The 17795-nt window shown below is 35.0% G+C and overlaps 1 protein-coding gene across 1 annotated transcript; it reads left to right on the forward strand.

Annotated features, from left to right (window-relative positions):
- Positions 1-12293: 12293 nt before the first annotated feature.
- LOC128192125 (uncharacterized) lies at positions 12294-15119 on the forward strand. The gene is made up of 3 exons (XM_052864593.1): positions 12294-14362; positions 14672-14801; positions 15090-15119. Exons 1-3 carry the CDS (start codon positions 12294-12296, stop codon positions 15117-15119), a joined length of 2229 nt encoding a protein of 742 aa, XP_052720553.1.
- Positions 15120-17795: the final 2676 nt, after the last annotated feature.

The raw sequence follows: 17795 nt of genomic DNA on the forward strand, positions 1-17795 counted from the left end.
TGAGTAATAATAGGAAGGAAGGAGTATTTCTTTCTTAATGTATTATAATGCATCAAATACAATGTAGGTCATGACCTTATGGGACTGCTCTGACCCCACGAAACAGGAAAATACAAAATATCTTCTAAAGTCATTATGATGCATCAACTGGTGTAAAGTACATTAATGACCCCCAGGTGTTGTCTTTAAACCCCCCCCCCCCCCATCCCCCCCGCCTTTATGAAATAGGAAATGATATGATACGTACTGTATATTTTGTTAACTTAATCTGAGATCTGAGATCCTCATCCCTAAACCGTTTAATTTATTTTTGCTCTTTGTGTCATTGCGCGTAAAATTGTATTGTAAGATTATGCCCCCTTGGAAACACCCTGACATTTTAGAACTAGAAATAATAATGTATTTTATCTTATTCATATGTTATACAGTAGTGTTTGATCCATGTGGGTAATTCCTAGCCTAATGATGTCACTGCTTTGTTTAGGAGACTTTACAATTGCCCCAAATAGGTGAATACACATGGAAGTGATGCATATAACATTTTGTTTATAAATCTTAAAAATTGAATTAAGCAATTTCCAAAATGTTAATGTGAATCACGAGAGAAAAAGCAATCAAGAAATGATTTAAATTTGCTACTGTACACATGTAAGAATGTATTAAGAAGACTGAATCTTTATAAGCAGGTTAGATTGGGGGGGGGGGGGGGGGATGAATGTGGAGTATAAACATTTATAATTTGAATCATTTATTGTTCTTAATTAATTTTAACTTGTCAATGAATACTACTTATTGATCCCAAGGTAGAAATATGACCTCTGATTGTATCTCAATAGATCATTTGTCAATTATGCAAGGTGTAATGTAATTTTTTTTAAGAATAACATTTTTTACCAGTTTATAAAAGTTTTTAGACACCCAAATTATATTTTGATTTTAATAGATTATTCGACAAGGAAGGGGGGGGGGAGAGAGAGAGAGAACAGTTTACATTTGAGTTTGTTTGGGAGTGGGGGTTCCAAGTCATATATTTGACAATTTTTTAATGTAATTTAAAATAAGACTAAGCCATACTACAGTCATGAACATGAATAGTATAGAACAAAACACAAACTAATACATGTACATGTATATATACATAGGAAGTATTACAAAACAGATGATTGATCTATATCTTGGTTCTTATATTGAATCATATATCATGTACATATTATATTATTGTTTCTTTGTTCAAGGCATTTAAGATGGTATGTAGTAGGGCTGGGACGATACTGTACTGAGCCGATTCGGTACATATCACGATACATGAGATGCGATACGATACATATCACGATACATTGCAACTAAATGAAAACATGAATAAAGGTTTAAAATTTGTCGATGTATTACCGCATGTCCAAAGTTATTTTGTTATATTTATAATGAGCCTTGCACAATTTACAAATTACTTAAGTCTCATATACACTACTTTTTCATAAATTAGTAATCCAAAAGTTTTCCACACTCCATATTTAGCTTCCTAACTGTTTTGACAACTTTACGAGGTTTTCCGCCACCTTTGTACTTTCATATTAGGCACGCGGACTAAAAATAGCCGATATATGAAGCTCGGATATTTTTGGAAAATAAAAAAAAAGTTCGGTAAGGTATCGTTGTATTAATGGTAAATGTATCGATCCAAATATCGTCAAAATAAATACTGCGATGCACCGGTGCATCGGTGGATCGTCCCATCCCTAGTATGTAGGTCATGATCCCAAGTGCTCTTCCTGAAATTATCAAATATCATAAAAACCATTGAGATCCCCACCTTAATCCAAAGATATTATTCCTCCTTAGGTCATGCAGGCGCATCAGATCATTATGGCATGTAAGTCATGACCCTAAGGGGTCATCCTGACCCCCTTAGAATCAGAAATTGTCAATTATCTTTAAATTATTGATGTTTGATGATCCTATCTCTATTTAATCTTTATTAATTATTAAGTCTCCTGAATGAAGTTTGGAGACTTATTGTTTTTGTACGGTTCTTAATACATGTACCGGTATATATTCTTCATCTTCTTTTTCTTCTTTCCCACTCTGAACTTGTTTCTCAGAGATGGCTGAATATAATTGTATAAAACTCTAGGATATGATAGGCCTGCAAATCTAGTTGTGCACCCTGGTTTGATTTTTCTCATTATGGGTTAGACAACCACTTTTCGGGGGAGGGGGGGGGTGTCAAAAGGGTGTGGGGTCTAACATTGAACCTTGTAGGAAGAATCATAGACTCTATTGTAAATGGTAACTTGAAAACGGACAAAGATAATAATAAAGGGTTTTCATAATCATATATTGGCTGTTACTGGCAATATATAGGGTTTATTAGATCTGACCCCTGGGGTCATCCCCACCCCCCAGGAATTTGAAATTACCATATATCTCAGAAACTGTTATAATCATGACCCCTAAACCATATATATTCATGTTTCAGATGTCAAGGGGCATCAAATGTTATGTAGGTCATGGGCCCTGTGGGTGGTCCTGATGCCCTCAAACAGCAAGTCCCTTAATATCTTCAAAACAGTTGAAATCCCCACCCTTAAACCATATATATTCTTGTTCCTTGTGTCAAGGGGCATCAAACGGTATGTAGGTCATGGGCCCCGGGGGTGGTCATGACCCCCCTTGAACAGGAAGTGCAAGAATATCTCGAAAACGGTTGAGATCCCCACCCCTTAACCATATATATTCTTGATCCTTAAAGGGCATCAAAAGGTATGTACCGGTAGGTAATGGGCCTCAGGGTTAAATTTAATTTTTCAAAACCGTAATGCACATCTATGGAACAGTTCCTTTCATATCCCAAGATATGATGTGTCTATCCATTAAATCATAAAAGGAGTTCTAGGATCTATGTTTTTTTTAAAGTGATAAACGTCAATATTCTGCTACATTTTGACTCCCTGGATGAAATTTAAATTTTGAAAACCTTACTGCACATCTATAGAACAGTCCCTATCATATCCCAAGATATGATTGTCTATCCATTAAATCATAAGAGGAGCTCTTGGATCAATGTTTGTTTTTTTAGTGATAAACGTCAATTTTCTGCTACTATTTGACTCCCAGGATGAAATTTAAATTTTTAAAACCTTATTGCACATTTATAGGACAGCCCCAATTATATCCCAAGAGATGACGTAGCTACTCCAAAAGTTGTAAGAGGAGTTCTGGGAACCATATTTTTTTTGCCAAAAAACGTCATTTTTTGTTGCCCACTGATCCCCTTAATTAAAAAAAAAATTCTGGAACCTGATCATGCCTCAATATGACACCCCCAATCATATTCTAGAAGATCATTTGGCTACTGCTTAAAAAAAATGACGTTTTTTAAACCAGTTTTTTTGTAAAAAAAACGTCATTTTTTAGCCATTAAATGACCCCCAGGACAAAATTGAAAATTCCGAAACCTTATTGCGCATCTATAGCATACCCTAAAACATATTCCAAAAGATGATTTGTCTACTATTGAAAATGTAGGAGGAGTTCGAGGAAGAAGGTTTTTTGTGAAAAAACGTCATTTTTTACCAATTATTTGACCCCCAGGACTGACAGAGAATTTTTGAAACCTTTTTACAAAACAACATGATACCCCAAATCAAACTCCAAGAGTTCAGTTTGCTGGTTTATAAGATGTAAGAGCAGTTTGAGAAAGTAAAACGTGACAGACGGACGGACGGTCGGACGGACGGACGGACGGAACAGGGTAACAACAATATACCCGAACTTTCTTTAGAAAGTGCGGGTATAATCATGATCACCGGGGGTAGGGTGGGACCACAATCAGAAGGGGAGGGATAATTTTTACAAAGGAAATCAATTAAATTATTCTTTAAAACTCAAATGTTTTTATTATGCAAGCATCTTTACATACATGTATGTTGATTTTCCATTTTCAATTGTGTAGACTTTTACCCTTTGCCAAACTTGTTTAATGTAGGTTTATATATTTATGAGAACTTTTTTAAAACTACAATGCTCAATATTTGCTTAATATGTGAAATAGGATGAAATCACCCAGTTATAAAAGTGGCTAAGTGTTTAACATTAAAATAGAGAAAACTTTGAAAATCTTTTTTATACATTATATATTTTATAACATTGTCCTGGTTATTTGTATATGACTCCTTAAAGCTGTTTTTATTAATATTATGGCTATTGCTGCTCACATGAACGATTTGGCCCATGGGCCTTTTAACTAGACTCTATATCAAAACATTCGACTTATCTTTTGAAACAGTCTTTAGGAAAATCAAACTTTTAAAATAAAAAAATATTTTTGGAGGATTTGCATGACTGAACATGTTGAAGAGGAAGGAAACTAAAATATGGTGTACATTAAATCAGTTAATTATCGCTTAGTTGTGAAAAGTGTCAACAGATGCCAAGTATCGTAGAAAATATTTGCCGTCGTTATTTTGACATGGTAATGACTAAGAGAATGTATTTTAAACATCCCGCTTACAATTATAACATACTTATTCAGTTAGCGAAATCGAAAGAACTTGACTTGTAATATATAACATGTACTCGAGGTCATTTTCAACTTTGACTGATAGCAGATTAACAGCTGTCATTTATTTAATAAAAATGCATAAAAATTATGCATACATGTATTTATGTAATATATAGAGTACTTTTTAACGAGTGTATCTTCAGATAACAGACGAGGGGGCTTGTCCCCCGAGTCTGATATCTGAAGATGCACGAGTTGAAAAGTTACTCTATATGTTTTTAATGCACTGAGTTACCCATGATCTATCAACATTTTATTATGTGCCATATTATATGACCAATGAAGAAAGAGCACGTGATTCTAGAAGTTTAGCGCACTACATTTTATGAAAGTTCCATCTACCTCGCTCTTTTAAGCCAGAATGCCGTGGATGGCGATTGTGATTTTATGCTCTCGCGATTTTTTGGATACAGTGTAAACTGAATTCCTTAGGTAAATTATAGGAAACATGAACATTCACAATCTGTGGATATGCATCTCCGGGACGAAGATCCTATTAAACGAACGCAAAGATGCTGACGCTTTGTGTTAGAGGTACATAGACAGGATGGCAGTACATACCCCCTGCGTCATTCATTGTGTGCGGATTACAGCGTCATTAATATTTGCGAGAGAAGGACTACGTGCGGTATGGTCAAATATCTGCCCCCGATTTCAACCAATTTTTAAATAGTATTGTAAAAATATAAAATCTTCACAAATCATTGTATAGAGGATGCGTATAAATTTAATCTTGATTTTAGTCATCATTGCTCATTCGCTGTTTATCTATGACGTCACTTGAATGACCTAATTCCCGCAAATTTGCAAAAAAATGAAAATACTCTCATTTTTCTCCATATTTTGCATTCGGAACTATAGAGCGCAGGTCTGCTCAAGTGCGATTTTAACATATGTTTTCCTTCCGATAGTTATACACATTATATTAAAAAATGGTACTTGAGCAAGCCTGCGCTCGATGTTTCCCAATCGAAAAACCATAGGAAAACACCCATATTTTGCTACAAAACATCAATTTATCAAAATAATGCAATCTTCATGACGTCATTTCTACATTATGACGTCACTGCAGTGATAACCTCTTACACCTTTATTTCCAATATGATTTTAACTATCTTTCACCTTATTTTTAAAGCTCTTTCTAAAACTTTGATTTCGGGGGCAAACAATGCATAAAACCGCACATAGTCCTTTGAAATTTCTTGTTGATCATGAAGACATCTTTGGTGCTAATTTTTAGCAAAGTTTTAGACGTTATTACAAAGGGCCCAGGTACCAAAGTGCGACAAGTTGGTCTGATAATGCCGGAAGATGAGGAAAAAATCTGGATTCGTGGAGCATTCGGGTTAGATTCTTCTCAAAAACTAAAGTATACAGATATTCCGTCTAAGGACATTTGACGAACACCGGATTTAGATAATTGTGTATTTTATTTCAAGCCATAAGTGGCTGTATAAGCAGTAAAAAAATTGATCAGTTTTCTTGTAATGATTTTTATAGCTGCTTTAACTATTTCACAGAAACTGTTATGTTCTTAGAACTTCATGAATTTGTAAATGATAAATACAATTTTCTTATTTTTTTGCTACTCGTTTTTTTTTGGTGTGATCTATCAGAAAAAAATAAAAAGTGTGATATATCACAGATACAACACATAAAACTGTTGTGTATAAAAAAAAATGAATTGCTGACATCAAAGGAAAGTGTATTATGTTTTAAAACAATACCACGTTTGATGTAGGATAACTTTTTGACTAATATGGACAGCGGAAAGGGCAAAATATGCATTTTTACAAAATCAATGGTAATCTAAATTCAACAATACAAAATAATATAATCAATGACCATACATGCAAGACCAACAGTCTTCTTTGCAATATAAATATACATAAAATAAACCAAAGGTGTCTTTATAGAAGTCAAACAAACAAACAGGTAAAACCAACATACATAAACAGAAGGACGCACAAAAACAAAGTCAGGTTACGTTTTGGAGAAGCAATATGGGCGATGTCCAGTCAAGTCGTACACAGACCATCTCGTACATGGTTCGTGTCTCATATACAAAACCGAGAAATCAAGTCCTATACAAAAATTTTAATACGTAGGGTTTTAAAGAGGTTCGTTCCTGTGTTTTTGGGAAGCCATTTTGGGTCACCTCTATTCTAGAAAATATATATCATATATTGATTCTACTCATAAATTCAAATTTTATAATGCCAATTAAACTATCTTAAAGAAATAGTAAAGGAAAAATTACATATTTACAGAGTTAAGTATGGGACTATATTTTGTGGCGAAAGGTTTTAAAGAAGAAAATGAACATGTTTCATAACTCAGTTGTTTTAGAGTACCGTCACTTTAGTTTCCTTATTTTCAGTTCAAACAAAATTTCCAGATAGTGCATTAGGATATCTTCATTTTGTTACGAAAAACATTATCTTACAATTTTTCAATATTTCTATCGACATACATTGGCAAATTTAACTTATAATTCATAAAAGTCAAAGAAAAATGAATTCCAATTTTAGCCTAAAATCAGCTTATTTCATGTCATATCTCAAATTTTACATCATAGACCTATACTTTTTGTTTTATTTTTTGAAATTTTAAGCTTTTTCTGACAAGCTATCATAATTTGAGAAAAAGTTTGAGACTTTTAAAAAATTTCATTACATGTTAAATTGGTAATGGATAAAAATTGCGTTTTATCAGTGCAAAAAGGTCAAAATATTAATTAGGTGAAGAAATTGTAACATTTTTCTTGATGATAATTTTAATTTCATTTATTTTAATTAGTATAAATTTGTATTTGATGCCATGGTTCATTCAGATAATAAAATATAGAGGGAAAAGCAAGTTATGTTCAATCTGCACTTTCAGTGCAGAAAGGTCATTTTAAATACACCGTAGCGCCAAATGAAGCATATAGACCCCAACATTTTTTTTTGAATTTTGATTAAGCTATGTTTGTAGATTTTAAAAAAATACTCTAGAAAAAAAACTTTAAGACTTCTGATTGCAGGATCCAACGTCCTAAAGTAGATGTATATTTACACGCAACAAATTTTATGAACTAAGTTGTATTCATAAATAATACTCCATAATGATGGTGCCTTACTGAAGTGGCAAGGAATAAGCTATGAACAACAAAACAAGACAGACTGAAATCCAAACACAGATACTTAAAAAAACCTCGATAATTGTAGACCGCTTCGTGTTAACCGTTTACATCGCACATGCGCAAACCACACACTGTGGCAGATTGAGCAATGTCAATCATCGCATGGATTTTAGAAACGGAGCGCTTTTGTCGAAACCGACGGAAACAATGTTATGTTGTTATTTTCTTGGATTTACTACATTTAGTTGCTGTGTTGGATGTAGTGCCGCCGGGATTTTCAAAAAGATGCAGACGTTATGCACTCTGTATGATCGGCGCATACATATCGAGCACATACCTATGTTCGATGTGCATGCGAAGTAAGAGAGCACTACATGTATTTGTGCAAAATAATACAGACACCTTAGAAACTATTTCAAAGAATGAATATATTTTGTATATATTGATTGTTGTTTCCTTTATTCTTAATCAGAAACAATTTACTAAAATGCGTAGTTCATGCATTTATAAGTTCGTGCAACCTGAATGCCTCGATCGGAATGAAACCGACCGTAACTTTCTCAACCGGTATATATACCCCAGTCGCAGAGGAGGAGCGACCGAAACTAATATGGCGACCAAATGCTTTTATGAATTCATGTCAGCTTTAAAAGGACATTCTCCAACTGCCTCTAGGTCTAGTATTTTTTGTCGGACACTTTTAAAGGGGCATGGTCACGACTTTGGTCAAAAATTATTTTTCTGATTTTAATGTTTACAATGCTTTAGTAAGGCAGTTTTAATAGGCAACCAAAATTAGTGTCATTTGTTGAGTTATAAGCAAGTTACATGGCTTACATTTTTTTGCTATGTCAACAAAGCTTTTGTTTACATTTTGAATGCTGAAGTGGAAATTCCAGTTTTAGACTTAAAATTAATGTGTTAAAAGTTAGGAACTGTTTATTTAAGCTGAAAATGAATAAGAATAGACAAATCAGCTTGAAAAAAGTTTTCACAGGTATATCGAACCCATGTAAACAAAAACAGGGCACGAGCCTTGTTTACAGGACAGATAATTGTGAGCCCTGTATCTTGCTTTTAACTCTACGACTGACTCTCAAATTTCATATGATCATTAGAAATGCATACCTAAAGCATGTAAATAATAAAAACAGGAAAATAGAATTTGACAAAAATCTTGACCATGCCCCTTTAAAGGCGAAGGAAAGTAAAACACATATCTATACTTATAAATTAAGGCATTTTGCAAATAAACTACAAAATGCCTACACAAGAGTACTTGCCTACTCCTTTCATATTTCAACACATGTGAGATGATGGCCGTAATGTATAATTGAATTTTAACTATTTAACGAAATAGCGAAAATGAGAGTAAGCTGGTGGACACGCTTTGGCGGATCCAAGTCAGGGATAGTTTTGATCAAAATATATACTTTCAATGAAATAATACTTGTATCGTTTACGATATTCCGGAAATTTTAGAATCGGACATGAATGGGTTTTTTTATAGACATCAACGGAAGTGTACATGGATAGATACTCCCACGTTTTCTCTGAACACACATATTGATATTGTAGCTCAGTAAATTTGGAGCCATCAAAGTGTGAGTGAAAAGTGATTTATTTGAGTATATGTAAATATCTGACAGTCAAAATTTTGGTTAAGCCTTAGAATAACATTGAACAAACTCGTCAAGCCATGAACAATTATGGAATACTGTTATCATCATAAATTGAACAAACTTGTCAAGCCATAAATAATTATGGAATACTGTTATCATCATAAATTGGCATTGATTTATTGAAATGTAATTTTAGGTTGAAACAATGGAATAAATGGTTACAACAGATGGTTGAATTTTCATTGCTGAGCTATACATTTCAACACTCTGGACAATATGGGAGAGGAAATTCGGAAGACGTTAAAGAAAAAAACGGAGTACTGCGAAAGGAAGATTCCACAGGATATATGGACGTCTTTTGGAGAAAATTCAAGATGAAGAGGAAGCTGGTGTAGTCAGACAGATGTTAGATGACCTGGAACATTCATACAAAGACATGGAAGTTCGGCATAGTGAGTATATAGAGAACTTTGATTCAGACAATGAAGATGACAAAGCAAAAGCAAACGAAGTGAACCATGACATGAACACTTTATATAAAGAGTTATGCAAGGCAAGATCTCTTTGTCTCAAGCTAACTTCAAAGGAAAATACAATGAAAAAGAACCATATTGAGAAACAATCCCTCAAGGTGAAAAAATTAGATCCGCCCTACTTCAGTGGCAAAATTCGAGATTATCCTAGTTTTAAGTCAGATTATGCAACACACATGATTCCAACTTATGGGGAGGACCCTTTTGTTCTGAAAAATTCATTGTCTGGAGAGCCTTTTATTGTTAAATTGTTAAGGGAGTGGATAACAATTTTGAGGAAATGTTTAGACGCCTCGATTTGAAGTATGGAAGGCCAGAAAAATTAGCAGACACTGTTCTGACTGACATAAAGGCACTAAAAATAGTTCCGGAAGGAGACAATAAGAAATTCATTGAAATGGTGGACACTGTTGAAGGATGTTGGCTTACTCTAAAGCGGATGGGCTTGGGAAAGGAAATGGATAATGCTACAATGATCAGCGAGATTGAAAAGTTATTACCATCTATTCAGAAGAGAGAATGGGCATTGCTGAAAATAAAACTGAAGCATACAGCTTTTTCTGATTTCTTGAGATTCCTTTTGGATGAAAAAACAGCAATTGAATACATGACTTCAGATATTAGAGATAGCGATAGTGGCAGTGTCTCTCGTAAAGGAAAAGTTCACACCATAACAAATACCGAGGAGGAAGATAATGATAAATTTGAGAATGCGCTTGTTAATGTTATACAAAGTCAAATGCAGCAAAATGAACAGAGAATGCAACAAGTGATTGATGGACTAGCACAAGTAACAGATGTTCTTCTTAATGGAAAGCAAAAAGGTGTGACACATGATATTCCAAGAAATGGAGCCCCTCTCAGGAAAAAATGTTGGTATCATGAGACTGATACTCATTCTATTGGAGACTGCGCAGGCTTTTCCGCCCTGGATGGAGAAACAAAGATGGAATTGCTAAAGAGAAATGGTGCCTGTTTTAGTTGCTTAAAAAGTGGTCATCTCTCAATACGGTGTATTAACAGAAAACCTTGTGAAATCACAGATTTTTATCAACGAAAATGTGGCAGATTTCACCATCCATTTTTACACGGGGCAATACTGAATGCAAGTGCACATCATCATAGTGTGAACATAATTAATGAAGAGCAGGGGAAGAAGGGAGTCATCCTCATGATTAGTAAAGTAAAGAGCAACAGTATTCCATTAACTACCTTATGGGATCCAGGCGCTAATATCTCACTTTTGACTCATGAATCAGCAAAGAAACTTGGATTAAAGGGGCGTGAAGTAACATTATCAGTAACAAAGGTGGGAAATACCTCTGAGTGTATTCAAAGTAAGGAATGTTTACTACCACTGACAGATACTGATGGCAGGATCTGGAAAATTAAAGTGTATGGAATGAACAAAATTACAGCAGACATTTCAAAGGTGAATGTACATGGAGTTGTGAAATTCTTTAAAGGGATTAATGAAGGAGACATTGTTAGACCAGAAGGAAAGGTGGATCTTCTCATAGGAGCCGATTGTTGCATCTTATTGCCTGAAAAAATTGATCAGATTGGAAACCTCCAATTGATGCGAAATCAATTTGGATACTGTTTAAGAGGAAGTCATGCCAATTTACATGTGCCCCTTACGACAGAATCAAATCTTGTGTGCATTCATCATGCTTCGGGAAGGATAATCGAACCAATTCGATTAAATCAAGAAAACTTGAAGAACACTCTTAACCAATTTTTCGACATAGAGAGTCTCGGAACACATTGTATTCCAAAGTGTGGAAGTTGCAAGTGTGGAAAGTGTCCACCAGGAAATGGAAACTACACGCTGAAAGAAGAACGCGAGTTACATCTCATAAAGGATGGACTTCAGTATGATAAAACGGGTAGATACTGGACTGCTACATACCCATGGGTTAAAGATCCAAAATTTCTCCCTAACAATTTAAGCGCAGCAGTATGCCGATTAAAATCCACAGAAAAAAGATTGGAAAAGGCAGGACCAGAATACAGCAAAGCATATGGTGACCAGATTATAGATATGGTGCAGAGGAGTGTAGCAAGAAAGTTAACGGATGAAGAAATGGATACTTACAAAGGACCCATTCACTACATTCCACACCATGAAATCTTGAAACCGAATTCCAGGACTACGCCTGTACGGATTGTATTTGATTCATCATCATCATATATGGGTCATGTTTTGAATGAATATTGGGCAAAAGGCCCTAATGTTATTAATGACCTTTTGGGAGTCATCTTCAGATTTAGGCAAAGGAAAATTGCTGTTGCGGGAGATATTACCAAAATGTACAACACGATCAAATTATCAGAAAAAGGTCAACATACACAGATTTGTATGGAGAAACTTGCAGATGGACAGATTGCCGGATCACTATGCGTTAACGTCAGTGACTTTTGGAGATAGACCAAGCGGAGCAATCTCTACTATGGCCCTGCAAATGACAGCTGAAATGTTCCAAACTGAATATCCAGAGGCAGCTGAATTGATAATTAAAAACAGTTATGTGGATGATTTACTTACTTCGGTGGATACTGTTTGTGAGGCCGAGAAAATAATTCGCAACACTGAAATGCTGTTAAGCTATGGAGGATTTCGTGTTAAGCATTGGATAATTTCTGGTGATGTAGATGAACATTTTGCAGGAATGAATGTGCTAAATGCTGAACAGGAAAACATTCTTGGAATGTGTTGGTTACCCAAAACCGATGTCTGGGTGTTCAAGGTGAAACTGAATTTTTCATCAAAAAGACGCGGCGTACATGTAGAAGATGATCTCACAGAGGGACAATTGCATCTTATTCCTGAGAATCCCACTCGGAGAATGGTTCTAAGTCAAGTTGCAGGCATATATGATCCTCTTGGGCTGGTTGCTCCATGTGTATTGTCTTCAAAAATTCTCATGAGAAGTTTATATTCCAGAGAGGTTCAGGATGGATGGGATAAACCTATGAGTGAAGATATTAGGACCAAATGGGTTCAGTTCTTTCGGGACCTCTATGAATTACAAACTTTGACATTCAAAAGGTGTCTTATGCCAGATAATGCTGAAGGTGATCCAGTTCTTGTTATATTTTCTGATGGAAGTCAACAAGCATATGGTGCATGTGCTTATATCAGATGGCACACTAACAATAACACATTTGAATCAAGCCTAGTGATCGCAAAAAATCGAATCGCACCAGTAAAGCAATTGTCTACCCCTCGCCTTGAATTGTGTGGAGCAGTACTTGCATCTAGACTTCGTCGAAAACTCGTAACAGAAATGAGTTATAGATTTAGCAAAATTGTGCACATAATTGATTCCATGATTGTCAGAGCACAGATACAACGAGAGAGTTATGGGTTTGGGACAATTGTTGCCACACGTGTTGCTGAAATACAGAGTATTACAGATCCTACTGAATGGTGGTGGGCGCAGGGAGATCACAATCCTGCAGACATGACTACAAGAGTTGCGCCAGCAAGTGCTCTGGGGGCTGACTCCAAGTGGCAAAAAGGTCCAGATTTCTTGAGAACTCCATTTGAACTATGGCCAATAAGTCAAGAAAACACCTTGGATAATGATCAAATACCTGACATTATTGGAGTCACAATGTCGGCCACCTCTGATAATCACACTATCCATAGCAGTACTATCATAGACATTGATCGATTTTCCAGCTTGAGGAAACTACTTCGAGTGACGGGCATTATTCTGTCCATTGTTCACTGGAGGACCTTTAGGGGTATTTGGGACAAAATCAAGTCGGAAACATCAGTGGAAGCAGAGACGTGGTGGGTAAAGTTTGCACAAAAGGAATTACCTGAGGACTGCATGAAGAAATTTCAGAGACTCGGGCCATTTATTAATCAAGATGGGATTGTATGTGTTGGACAACGCATGGCCGAATGGATCAAACAATCATGGAATCAGAGGGAATTCTTTTTATTGCCAAGAAAGGGTCGTTTTACCGAGTTAGTTGTTCGCAGTGTTCACTGTGAAGATCATGCAGGAATAGAGGTGACCTTGGCAAAGATAAGAAGTAGATACTGGATTCCCTGTGTTCTGAAGATCATAAAACGAATTAAAGATAATTGTGTTATATGTAGAAAACGGGATAAGGTAACAATACAACAGCAGATGGGTGTCTTACCTTCTTACAGACTTCACCCATCACCACCATTTTACAACTGTGCCATTGACATATTTGGACCATTCACTATACGTGACACTGTTAAAAAACGAACACATGGAAAGGCATATGGTGTATTGTTTAATTGCCTTAACTGCAGGGGTGTTTACATTGATTTGGCTGAAGGTTACGACACAGGGAATTTCATTGTTGTCTTCAGAAGATTTGTTTCTATTCGTGGCAATCCAAAGCGAATAATTTCTGATGCAGGCACACAACTAGTAGCTGCAGGAAAGGAACTTAAGAAGTATGATGTAGAGTGGAATGTCATCAAATCTGCAGATGGTCCATGGGAGAATGGGTGTAGTGAATCGGTTATCAAGTCTGTAAAGAGATGCTTGCAAATTGCAGTTGGGGATTCAATTTTGACTTTTTCGGAATTGCAAAGTGTATTATTTGAAGTCGCAAACTTGATCAATGAGAGACCTATTGGAACCAAAGTGTGTGACCCAAATGAAGGAACATACTTATGCCCAAATGATTTATTGTTGGGTAGATCTAGTGTACGGGTTCCTCAAATGCAAATGGATGACAGGTGCAATCCACGACTGAGATGGAAATTTATTCAGCAGGTAGTGGATACTTTTTGGAGGAGGTGGATTAGGGATTATTTTCCCACTCTTATTGTCAGGCAGAAATGGCATACTAGCAGGAGGAACTTGGAACGAGGTGACCTGGTGTTAGTTCAAGATACAAACATTATTCGCGGAAAATGGAAGCTTGCTCAAGTTACTGAGGCTAAGCCAGGAAAAGATGGAAAAGTACGAGACGTTACAGTGCAATACAAAAATATAGGCCCAGGTGCAAAATATGTCGGATGTACTGGAACTCTCGTTCGCAGATCTGTTCACAGACTTGTAGTAATACTACCGATTGAGGACTGTAATTAGTTGTGAACTTGTTAAGTAATGTCGGGGGGAGTGTATCGTTTAGGATATTCCGGAAATTTTAGAATCGGACATGAATGGGTTTTTTTTATAGACATCAACGGAAGTGTACATGGATAGATACTCCCACGTTTTCTCTGAACACACATATTGATATTGTAGCTCAGTAAATTTGGAGCCATCAAAGTGTGAGTGAAAAGTGATTTATCTGAGTATATGTAAATATCTGACAGTCAAAATTTTGGTTAAGCCTTAGAATAACATTGAACAAACTCGTCAAGCCATGAACAATTATGGAATACTGTTATCATCATAAATTGAACAAACTTGTCAAGCCATGAATAATTATGGAATACTGTTATCATCATAAATTGGCATTGATTTATTGAAATGTAATTTTAGGTTGAAACAATGGAATAAATGGTTACAACAGATGGTTGAATTTTCATTGCTGAGCTATACAATACTGAATGATTAATACGTAAAGATTGAATATATTTACTGTGAGCCTATTTAGAGAATACATAGAAGTTATGATTTAACAAATGAATAAGTTAATTCGTTTCTTTAGTGGGCGATTTTACTTATGATTCTCATTCGTTTTGCGCACGACCTCTGGTGAGAAAATTGAATGGCACTTTCCAGAACGGGGTAACCAAGAACACGGATTCACTAATGAACGAAAAGTGAAGGATGAGTTCATCATGCATTGTGGGCAGATACCTGTGATCGGATTTCGATTAATACAAAAAGGTAATATATAAAACGGAACAATTAATGCGATTTTAGTATGAATGGAAAAAAATTTTCCAGAACGGGTAGCCCAGAAACGGGTTGACTGACACCATGGCAGAAAGTGTAGGGCGAGTTAACCAACGGGCAAATACGTTGAATCTGACAACTTTAGTTTAAAGTATGCATGCAAATGAATAATATTTACATTTTCCAGTGTCTTTGCCTGTGATAACACTACGTATCGATTTTGTACTATATAACCCATAATACAAATAATGACGCCAAATTGAGGCGCCAGCGGGGTTTGCTTATATATATTTAAATATTTAATCGTACGATGGCTAAAAATTATATAAATATAAGTAATAAGGAATCATTCTTTGAATATTATGCGGTGATAATTTCGGTCGGGGCATGATCAAATCTATCATAAAGCCCTTCGGGCTTTATTGGATTTGATCACGCCCCGATCAAAATTATCACCTCATAATACTCAAAGAATGATTCTTTATTCCTTACAATATACAATAAAAAGTTTTTATTTCAGTCAGCTGCAACAAACAGAATTAAGGCCACGTACATGTATTTATTATCCATTTCAGTTTAGATTTTTCATCCCTGCCCGCTCCTCTAAATATCCAACAATGCAGTTTGTTTTTATTTCAATTTCAAAGAATAAGATAAGGAAAAATCGGACGAAGTATTTACAAAATTGAACTTAAATAATATGGTTCAACATATTAAGCATTATATATCATAATAATGTGTGAAGTTTTAATTCGCGCGGGATATCATCTAGTTTTATTTAAATTAATAAATTTATTTGTTGTCCATAAACTTTAAGGTTGTCAACCTAGTTACATCACGGCATTTTCATCTTGTTTGTTTTTGAAATCTCTTTTCTAATAAAAATTTTCTCTTTACTAATTTTCGGTTTGAAGATTTTTTTATCAAGCTAATTCGTGTTGAGAATACTCAGGGAACTTTATAAGCCCGTTTTAGAAGGGTATGCGAGCTAACAAGTCTATGCCTTTGTTTTACAACTATTCAAAGAATTAAACGCGGGAAAGGATTTTCATACATATAAGTTCACTGTATGTACCCAATCAAAGACTAATTAAGAATATGTTTATAGTGATGCATGCACAATGTAGTCGGTACTTTTAGGTGCTCATCACTAAATATAGATTTATATTGATTTACACATAAGTTATAGATGTATGTGTATAAATTTATTGCCTGTCAGTACAATACGCAATTAACAAAAGGCCACATAGTACGATTTTACCAACCTTATCATTATATCTTCCATTATCAGCTCTATTCCTAGAAATTTCATGGACCGGTTGGGGGGGGGGTGCATTTTATACTGAAAAAAATTCCATGTAGTGTAAATTCTTTATATAGGTAGATAATTATGTACAGATCAAAAAACCATTTTGAACATATACCATATAGAACCGAGTTTTTTTTAACAATTGGGACTCGATTCATTATTTAATTGCATTCATAGATTGCATGTTGCTTAATTAAGGTGGAATAACACACCTGGAAAAAGTCACTCAAATTAACAGGAAATCTCTTGATAATGTAAGATATAATGATAAATAAACTGTACAAATGTCAAATAAACGAAAAATTTGCAGTTTGGGGATAAAAAATGAATATCTAAAATAATTATTCCAGTATAAAGTAGCAAAAAAAGCTCCTGTGGGTTTCGAACTCAGGATGTAATAATAATATCCTTAATATCATTATCTTAATACAAAACTGGTAACCTGAAAGGTTGAGAGAAAAAGAAAAGACATACAGTACACTGTATATTAAAGTCACATTAAAACGAACTATAAGTTGTGTTGTCAGACCCTGCGGACGGAAAGTGAAACGAGAGTGAAACTATTTTTTATGGGATTATCTTTCTTTATTTCCAAGTGTCCATGACCAGTTGGAAACCACAAAAATATTTATGGCATTATTTTTTCATAACATGTTACATATTTTACGTATCTAAATAATCTTAGAATTGCATCTTTCAATTTGATTTAGCATAACCATAACATGTGGGAAAAAGAGACAATTTGAATGATTAAAGTTCAATAAAATTGACGCGACATTAAATTTTGGGTTTTACTT

This window comes from Crassostrea angulata, chromosome 1 (assembly GCF_025612915.1).
Source record: "Crassostrea angulata isolate pt1a10 chromosome 1, ASM2561291v2, whole genome shotgun sequence".
Classification (NCBI taxonomy): Eukaryota; Metazoa; Mollusca; class Bivalvia; order Ostreida; family Ostreidae; genus Magallana; species Magallana angulata.